This window comes from Quercus robur, chromosome 3 (genome assembly GCF_932294415.1).
Source record: "Quercus robur chromosome 3, dhQueRobu3.1, whole genome shotgun sequence".
Taxonomy (NCBI): domain Eukaryota; kingdom Viridiplantae; phylum Streptophyta; class Magnoliopsida; order Fagales; family Fagaceae; genus Quercus; species Quercus robur.
Window position 1 is genome coordinate 19,555,986 of NC_065536.1, and position 10,166 is coordinate 19,566,151.

The 10,166-nt window shown below is 34.1% G+C and overlaps 1 protein-coding gene across 2 annotated transcripts; it reads left to right on the forward strand.

Moving 5' to 3' along the window:
- Window positions 1-2,069: 2,069 nt before the first annotated feature.
- On the forward strand, window positions 2,070-8,429 carry LOC126717415 (uncharacterized). Of its 2 annotated transcripts, none has more exons than XM_050419148.1 (4): window positions 2,070-2,501; window positions 4,507-4,731; window positions 6,274-6,455; window positions 7,799-8,429. In XM_050419148.1, exons 1-4 carry the CDS (start codon window positions 2,195-2,197, stop codon window positions 8,114-8,116), a joined length of 1,032 nt encoding a protein of 343 aa, XP_050275105.1. In that variant the 5' UTR covers window positions 2,070-2,194; the 3' UTR covers window positions 8,117-8,429. The 2 variants fall into 2 exon arrangements, with proteins under 2 accessions (XP_050275105.1, XP_050275106.1); XM_050419149.1 differs by having other exon boundaries at window positions 2,075-2,501; window positions 4,537-4,731.
- The last annotated feature ends 1,737 nt before the right edge of the window (window positions 8,430-10,166 follow it).

Consider the following 10,166-nt stretch of genomic DNA (forward strand, 5'->3'; position numbering starts at 1 on the left):
TTGGATGAAAGGAACATAACGCCTCCAGAAGTTAATGGCCACGTCTCGTAAATTGTAGCGCGTCAAAAGTAACGGACCGCACGCGCGCCCCACGATCTCCTTATTTCCCTCCACTCACAAATATCAAAACCCCGCTTTTCTCCTCGGAGTGAGGTTAAAACCGCAGTTTTGAGGGGCTATTGTGGGGGTCGGCCCAAAAATGATGGGCTATTCCAAACTCAGGCCCGTCCGAGGAGCGTACTATCCGAGGAAGAGCCTCGTATGCAGCATTACCCAATCCCAGCAGCTCCAAGGAAATCCGTCCGAGAAGTAATTCGTCCTCGGACATCACGAAGCCCAGACGAGAAACTCTGCTCAGCCCTTTCAGCTCACCTTCCCCAACATATAAAACGAATTAAATTCAAAATATCTCACGGAAGGCTACCACCACATTAATTGCGCCCCAACCACCCTCTTGGCCACATTAATGAGGAAAAGACTCCTGAACAGTACCGCCTTGGCCTCTGCAACTCACAAAGGGTCTGATGAGGGCGTCTGATGGGACAGGTGCTCGAGTGGATGCTTGGATGACTAACAGGTGTAAGGCTGGGATGAAAAGAAGAAAAATATATAATGTAGTGAAGTCCCTCAAAGAAGAGACGGCAGAATTGTAAGAGGAACAAAAGAAATAAAATCAGACTTGAGGAATCCTTTTTTGCGTTCTTATTTCCTTTCTGCAAACAGTACACTACATGCATTAGACTAGCTAGTTTCACTGAGGCCAAGTTCTTTAACCCATTCTCTACAAGTATTTATTGTGGGTTGTGCTTTGGGCCAAGGCCTGATCAACGGAAGTTGGGCCAGGAAAATCGTGCAACCACAAAATTATTGTTACATATTATTCTTTAGTCAAGAGTCTTGTAACTTAATATTCTAATAAAATATTAATTTATTAAGATGCAACTTGAGGAAAAAAACAAAAACAAAAAAGTGAGATGTATGGGATTTAAGTTTAGAAAATTTTAATGATAGATTTTTAGTTTTATTTGAATTACACAACTTTTCAATGTTATCCCTTAATTTGAGGAAATATATCATAACAAATAATATAAAATTAATTTACTAATTAGTTGTTCATATAATGTTAATAAGAGACTTTTAGTTAGAGTAGAAGTCACGAATTTTTTTTTTTTTTTTTTAAAGAAAGAATACGTGGGTTGTTATTCGGGATTTAAGTTTAATTTTTTTTTTATAATAGAATTTAAATTTATTGAATTTTAAATGTATAAAATTAATTTACTAATTAGTTGTTCTTAAAATATTGATAATAGCGTTTTAGTTGGAGGAGAAGTTAAAAGGTGGGGTTTTTTTTTTTTTTTTTTTGAGAAAGAAAAAGTGGTTTCTTTTGTTTTTTTTTTTTTTTTTCAAGAGAAAAAATGGTTGTTTTTAAGCGCCTGTTTGTTTTGGCATGTGTCAACATTTCGCTCACGATTCATCCACTCGAATCTCATTTCTAATATATATATATTACTTTATTTAACTTTAGAATTTTTTATAATCTATACTATATATAAGAGAATTCACTTCTTTCAACTGTACTTTTATGTGATTCAAAAATACATTCATTATTAAAGGGTAACTTCATTTAGAAATATGGTCATAAATGTCAAATAACAAATTTCATTTTAAATTCAAAAAGAGAATTCCTAAAATTTAAGATTTTTTTATTCAAAAAAGAAATTATAGTTACTGCTTATCTTTAAAGTTTTTCATTTTTATTTGTTTGAAAAATAAAAATATATATTTTTAAATTATAATAGATTCAAGTTATTAACTTTTATACAAATATATAAAGGAATCTCTGAGTATGCATGCTCAGAAACTAGTAGGTTAATAAAGTTTTACCTAAATTAAATAGTTGCTAAATATTATCCTTAAATTTAAGAAAATTAACTGTAATAAATAATATAAAATTAATTTACTCACCAGTAAAAGTAACTATTTAGCGCAATCAGATTTCAATCTCAACTTTTATTATTCAGTATAGAAATGTATTTAATAATACGCTAGGATGTCAATTTTCAATAAAAATCAACAAAATGTCCCAAACAAACAACATTTCCCATTTCAGAATTCAGACAACAAAGCCAATTTAGTTCAAACCCACCCAAAAAAAAAAAAAAAAAGTCTTCTCTCTCTCCCTCTCTTGGCGAAAATGTCAGACGGAGCGTTGACCATCGTAGACGGGACTCAGCTGAGAGCGGCGGACTTGACGGTGGTAGCAGCGGAAGACGACGCCGATTTGATGACCGGAGCTAAGGTGTTGGAGCTGGCGGAATCAAGAGCCTCCTCCGCTCTCTTCGGTCTCTCATTACCCCAAACTCTCAAGTCCTCCGCTCTCCAAAGCATCAATCTCAACGATGAAGACGACGTCGTCTCGTTTCGCCAAACCCATCTCTCATCTGATCAAGCTTCCCTCAAGCTCAACCACTACCTCGCCGCCATCGCTGACCAACTTAAAGGTATCCACCTCTAAAAGCAAACATATTATATTCATATTTATATTTGTATAATGTATAATAATATAATGTCACGACTTGGACACATAATAAGTACTAGTCACATGTGTTTTAAAATAGACTAGTTATAATTGGAGCTCCTCGCTTATATAGCCCAGATCGATCGATATAGTATGTATGACTTGGACACATAATATAAGTGCTAGTCACATGTGTTTTAAAAAGGACTAGTTATAATTGGAGCTCGTCGTAATTGCTTAGTTGATATAGTATATATACCACTTGGACATATAAGTGCTAGTCACATGTGTTTTAAAATTTAAAATCGACTGGTTATAATTGGAGCTCGTCGTAATTGCTTATATAGCCTAGATCAATGAAGTATATGTATGGCTTGGACATATAAGTGCTAGTCACATGTATTTTAAAATATATTGGCTATAATTGGAGCTCATTGTAATTGCTTATATAGCCCAGATCAACATTGTATATATACGACTTGGACGTATATATGCTAGTCACATGTTTTGAAATCAATTGGGAGCTCGTCGTAATTGCTTATATAGCCTAGATCGATATAGTATATGTACGACTTAGTAGATGCACATATAGGTGTTTTATACATATACTTAGCTTGATCAGCAATTGCTTATATAACCTAGATCGATGTAGTATATGTACAACTTAATATATGCACATATAGGTGTTATATAAATATATGGAGCTTGATCAGCAATGATCTTAAAAGTTTTCTTATAGTTTGTTAGTTCGTTATGTTTGGTGTTTGGAAAAATGTGAGAAATGGAAAGAAAAATCAACTTTTTATGATCTTACACAATCAAAAATAGTGTGTATGTGTGTGTGTTAATTTGGCCTTGTTTGGTTGCTGGGAAGATGTGGGAAAAGGTTAAACATTGTGTAATGTAGGCTATTTGGAAAGAGAGGAACAAGAAAAAGAGAGAAGCTGAATGTTTTTGGATCTTGAAATTCTGTTTTTCCAAGTGCTTGGACTAATTAATAGACGATTCTATGTATGTTTGTTTGTGTGTGTATGTATAATTGAGCTCAAATGCCTATGATGTTAATGTGTAATGGTATATTTTGTTAGAAGTTTGGACTTTTGGTTGTCCTTGTTGACTGAGAAAATGTGAGAAATGGAAAGAAAAATCAACTCTTTCTGATCTTACAAATCAAAAATAGTGTGTATCTATATATATATATATAGATATTACTTTTGGCCTTGTTTGGTTGCTGGGAAGATATGGGAAAAGATTACACATTGTGTTATGTAGACTATTTAGAAAGAGAGGAACAATCGTACTTTTGAAGGGGTTGAGAGATCCATTAACGATATCAAGTTTGTATAAGGGGAAAAAAATGGGAAAAGAAAAAGAGAGGCTGAATATTTGGATCTTGAAATTGTGTTTTATCAAGTGCTTGGAAGAATTAATAGACAATTATATGTATTTGCATGTATAATTGAGCTTAATCGCCTTTGATGTTAAAATGTTCTGGTATAATTTGTCAGAAGTTTGGACTTTTGGTTGTGCTTATTGGCTGAGGAAATGTGGGAAGAGAGAGAGAGAGATTGAGTGAATGTCTGGATCTTATTGATTGGAACAGTTTATATGAAATTGTACATTTCATATATACATATATGTGTATGTGTGTATGAATTTATAATTGAGCTTAATTATCAATGATGTTACATGTTATGATATAATGATTTGGCCTTTGGGTATGCTTGGTTGCTAATAAAATGTGAAAAACGGAAAGAAAAATCAACAATTACGATTATTAAACAATCAAAGACATGAATTTTGTTTTTTACTTTGCCTATGTTTGATTGCTAAGCAATTGTGGGGCAAAAGACAACTAGAATTTTTTAATCCTAAAATCATACTAATTAATTGGTGGAAATAATTAATTTACATTCATAAGTATATATGTATATGTTTTTGTATGTATGCACATAATTTTTGTTAACATTTTTTATGGATTGAAAAAGATACATGCTTGTGTGCAAAACTTTGGTCAGATGATCCGCTTGTTATATCGATATTGGATGGGAATATTCTCCGATTGTTTTTGGACGACGAGGATGACTTTGCAATGATAGCAGAGGACTTATTCACAGACTTGGATGCAGAAGATAAGGGAAAGATCAGCAAGAATGAGATACGAAATGCACTTGTCCACATGGGAGTTGAAATGGGCGTTCCTCCTTTCTCAGGTTCGCTTTTCAAATGACTACTAGTAATAATTTTTTCTGGTAAATTGATTTGTGATTTTTTGGTTGACTTTGGATCCTCTGAATATTCTTCTGATATTTCAGTTTTGGATTGAAATCATTGTCTATAAAAGAAAGAAAGAGAAAAAGGAAGCAGGATAGGAAAAGAAATTTTGATTCCCGGAAAAGGGAGAAAGTAGAAGAACTTAATAGACCTAATGGAATGGACTACTTGGAATTGATACTAACAACTTCTGGCCAAATATTAGTCATTGCATTATCCCCTAAAGGTGACATGGGGAACAACCATCTGCCCTCCATATAATCTGAAAATGTTTTTGCAACATTATCAATGAAAAATACACATGCCCATTCATGCTCAAACTGACACATACACATTAGACATGGTTGATATTATGTTTGTTCTTGCTATTTATATGACATCTCAATGGCCTTGGTCTACATATTAACTGCCCTCAGAGTTAACTTTTGTCATGTAATATCTCCCGTTTAGTGCAAATCTTCTTTTTTGCATGTTGTCTTTGTCAGGTCACCTCTAAAAATTGGTCCTTTTAAGGTGTCTAGGCCTGGCATGAACAGTTTATCAGTCTTCTCCTCCCCCTCCCCTCCCAATTAAATGATTGTAGACCAACCAAACCCCCCACCCCTGCTGCTGTAGTGATTGTGCAAGTATGTTGCCTGGAATCAGGAGAATTTTGTTCTTCATGGGAAGAATCAATTCCCTTCTTCTGGACCAAAGCTAGCTCTTCTATTGACACCATACCATCTATTAGAATAATGGCTAAATTAGATTCACTCTTTTCTAACAATTTAATCTTTTGGGACAAGTGGTAGTTTATCATGGTATTAGAGCAAGTGGTCTTGAGCCTAGGTCCACATATGAGGGGGGGGTGTAAGATAATGGTTAGATGATCAAATTCGCAAGCTTAAGAATTTGGGATATGTGGTAGCTTATCACCATATGTGGGGCTATATTGTTTATTCATCTCTTTATTTTTGCATTTTAGTTAAATGGAATTAGACCAATGGTAAAAAATTTTGAATCACAATCTAAGGTAGACAAGCCCACAATCAAAATTATTATCCTGGATATCATAGGTTGGGATCTTATGTGGAAGCAATAGAATTCTTGGGCCAATTGGAGTCCAATATAAAGCTAAAAAATATGCTAAATGGATGGTGTGTTTTGAAGTGCACTCCAATTTAATATTGACATGCGATATCCTTAGAAGGAGATACAATTATGCATGTTGCTTGGAATTCTTAACTTTCCAGACATATTATTATGGAAGGCAAGATCAAGGTCAATATTAATTGCTTCCAACCCAGATGACAATAGGAGGAGAGTTCAACAGTGGTACCTAGCCCACAATGAGAGACTCGCAATAAGCTTGCTGATAGTATTTACTCTTAAACTCGCAATAAGCTTGCTGATAGTATTTACTCTTAAATTTTAAGTATTGGTTTTTAATTCCACTCATTCCATTGTTCTCAATTAATAATCCACAAGGTGAAATTGAACAGAATTTCCTCTGCTAAATGATATCTTGAGGAAACATGGGGCTGAGGGAGAAGAAGAATTGGGCCAAGCACAATTTGCACAATTGCTCCAGCCTGTTCTTCAAGAACTAGCAGAAGTGTTGGCTGAAAAGCCCATTGTTGTCATCCAGAATATCAAGGTTATTAATGGCTCTAAGCTAAAAAAGGTAGTCCAACCCCATATCTTTTCTGTTTATTATCAATTCATTGTCCTGAGTTATTTTTTCCTTTTGTTTTTCATTTTTGTCTTTTCTGCTAAGAAGTTTTTTTCTCTTTAAATTTCCTAAATGTATTTATTCAACAACTTGTTTTGTGAAATCTACTTCCTCTTCAGGAAAATAAGGTATTACCAGTCCTTGGGTATAATTTTGAATATAACAAACAATGTTGATTTCATTTCTAGTTAGAAAACTTTAGACTGTAATATGAATGTGGAAAATAACTTACATATATATATATATATATATAGAGAGAGAGAGAGAGAGAGAAGGGAGGATATGCTATCATCTAGAATAATTGCAGGAAGTTTGTATGATTCTAATAAGCATTTCCAATATTTTAAAATTTTATGGAAATTCTAAAGGTGGTATCATACAGGATAAAATATGTTTCAGCTTACTTTTAGACCATTTGACAATATTCTGAATCCTGGATCTGAGGGGCTGGTTTGGAGTGCATTAAGCTGGAACAGAGGCATTTCATAGAAGAAACTTCAACAAAAGCTTGAAAGGGGGGTGTTTTTTATTTATTTATTTTTATTTTTATAGTAATTTGAAGAAAGGAAGGAGTAGATAAAGGTACTTTTGGTATTTAGTTTCAAACCCATCCTAAAAGGAGTAGACTTGTAGAGTAGCTGTGAGACCCTCAATTATGTGGATAAGGTTGGATAAGTGTGTGATGCGCGTATGCTAAGTCCTACATTGAGTGTTTACTAGGTTGCATTGGCTTATATAAGCAATTACTAGGAGTCTAAATTGTAACTTTACTTGCCCTTTTGGGCACAAATGCAGCTTTTCTCTGGTCATGATATTAGTTTAGACTGAAAGAGTTGTTTTTCAACAATAAATCAACTAATTTGCTTTGGTCAATTGATTTGTTATAGGAAACTTAATACTAAAATTTCTAATAATAAAACATTAATAAGTTTGATCTTAAAAGTATAAGTTAATGTATATTAGTAAAAACAATAAATATCTAAGTCATTTTAAAATTAACTTTTTGGCATTGGTAATGGGAAGAAGTATTGGAAAGTTATGTGACATTGGCAGCCAGATTGGCCATGCCTTTTGAGTTTTGCTCTAGTTTTTTACTATCCTAGCCCGTCATCTGAACAATGACCAAACTAATTTTACAAATTTTGCTGGCCTGAAGCTCTAGCATGTTTCCCGACTTCTTCCAACAAATTTGGAATTTTCTCACAATTGTAAAAAGCATTATCAATAGGTATTCTATTTTGATAATTAGATTTTTCTATTCAGTAAATTCTGATAAACTTGAGATAACTTTGCAGCTTTTGGATGATGAGAAGGAATTAAACAACATCGTTGACAAGATATGGGAGGAAAAGCATGGTGGAAAAGATGGTTTAGCAAGTGTTGAATTAATCAGGGGCTTCCTTGAGAGAAATGGGACTGGGTTGGGCTTGCCACCATCAGAAGCCAATGAGGCAGTGGTTCTTCTTTATGATGCAGTGTTTGCTGATGTGAAGGATGGAAAAATAGATGTGGAAGTAGAGAAGGATGAACTTGGAAAACGTGTGAAGGAGATCCTTAATAAATTTGCTGAGCTGCTCGAAGCTAATCCCGTTTTTCATGACACTAATCATTGAGTTTGAGGCAGAGACACAGTCGTTACCCGGCATATCAGATTCTCTAGTTTTCAGAGCTTCTTCCTGCTAATGAAGCATTACATATCACCAGTTTTCTAAAGTTTGTATGTACCCCTTACAGCAACCTATCAACTAAAAGTGCACTGTAACCTCATTCTATATTGGTGGTGTTGGTTGATAACATGTTTCAAATGATTTAAACAATATATATGAGGCCCTTGAGCGGCTGCATGGGTATATATACCTATGTTATAGAAAACATAAACAAGTTTTTAATATAGATTAAACAGGAAAAGAAGGGTTTTTTGATCCAGTTTGATGTCACTGAGCTGGATTGGTTGTTGCTTTACTACATATAAAGTGTCTGAGCCAAGAACCATCTCGGATGGAATTGGACCAAACAAAATTTTAGCAGCCAAGTCTTGTTCTGCCAGCTGGGGGGCGAGATTTTTATTTATTTATTTAAATTTCTTTCTCAACTCTAGAATGTCAAAATATATAGCAGAATTCACATAAAAACAAGTTTTCCCCTACACGTTCATGAGTGATATCGATACTGTCACTCTATGTTCATGAGGGATATCTATGTTAAGCCTGGAATGGGGACTGCAGTCAGATTGGACATCGGCCTAGATAATGCTTCTACAACAGCTCTCCAGCTACACTAATCATTATACAAGTTTTCACGAGAGAAGCTTTGTTTAGTCATTTAGAAGAAGCAGCCTTGGAATTGAGCACATAACAATGTCCTGCCCGTTTTGGACCTTGATCGAGCTTTTGGTTGAGACAATAAAAAGAGACTTGGCAGGGCAAGGCTGGGCCTGATCATTGGTGCCTCGTTCCCATCTTCCTATATCTGTAAGATATATATAGACACACATAAACACACAATAGTATTTGAGACTAGGCTCCATAATATTTGTTCTTAACCACCATGTCAAGACACCTAATAGTTTTTTTTTTTTTTTTTTTTTTTTTTTTTTTTTTTTTTTTTAAGGTGTAATAAAATCTAACACGTTTTAAAAAAGAAAACTGTGGGTGTTTGGAAGAGTAGTTTGAGATGGGATTTTTGTAGTTTTTGTAATTTTTTGAAATATGTGTAGGTGAAAAAATGTGTGAAAATATGTGTTTGAAATGTGAAAATTATTGTTTGAACTTGGTGACCAAACAGGCCTTCACTTTGGAAGTTCTTAAAAAAAAAAAAAAGTAAAAGTGTTTTAAAGAAGCAGAAAGGGTGGTGCTTTTTCATAAGGAAAAAAAAAAAAAAAAAAAAAGCTTTTCATTTAAAGATTTACAAAATCACTTTTTCAAAAATGGGACTAAAAGTCCAAAAGTTCTTAAATCTATGATTTTTTTTTAATAAAGAAAAGTGAAAATAGAAAGGAATCTGAGAAACAGGTTAAAATGTTCAATTTATTATCAGTGCTTTGGCTTACCATAAGCACATTGAAATGCAGTATCACATGCCTATCATGTAGTATGTCAGACATTACTACTTATCAGTGATCTAAAGATTAAAAGGATATCTCACACCAGTCCAAGTCCCAAAAAGGCATTTGGAAAGAACGAGCACCACATGCAACTCTGCCCCACCTTTGATGGATTTTCTCAAATTCAATTGTCAAAATCATTACTTTCAGAGATTTTTTTTTGTTGTTGATGAAGCATTACTTTCAGAGATTGATATGAGAATTGAGAAAGAGGTTGATAGATAGTACGTCCCAGTACTTGTTCAACCTCTTGTGCTACCACGTAAACAAGATGGGATCCCCATGTTTTTCGTGAACCTTAACATCTTTGCATCACAACCGCGTCAGATATTATCCCATCTCAAATTCTCAACCACTCAATCCATTATCCTAATTTCAAAGGATATCTATCAAAGGTCACAATAGTTTTCACCTTTCACTATCTGAAATTATGACAAATGGGGACAATAGCATTACTTTTTTATCTGCTTGAATTGCCTGGATGGTTAGGGGCCCAAACACTTAATAAACAAGAACGTGACTTCATATTTATCATAAGAGGCTCACAAGGTTTCTGTCAT

Bases quoted from the DNA above. Each gene is read 5' to 3' on its own strand.
- LOC126717415 (XM_050419148.1), top strand. From the start codon at position 2,195: ATGTCAGACGGAGCGTTGACCATCGTAGACGGGACTCAGCTGAGAGCG. The intron at 2,502-4,506 runs GTATCCACCTCT...GGATTGAAAAAG, and splicing joins CATCGCTGACCAACTTAAAG to ATACATGCTTGTGTGCAAAA. The intron at 6,456-7,798 runs GTAGTCCAACCC...ATAACTTTGCAG, and splicing joins ATGGCTCTAAGCTAAAAAAG to CTTTTGGATGATGAGAAGGA.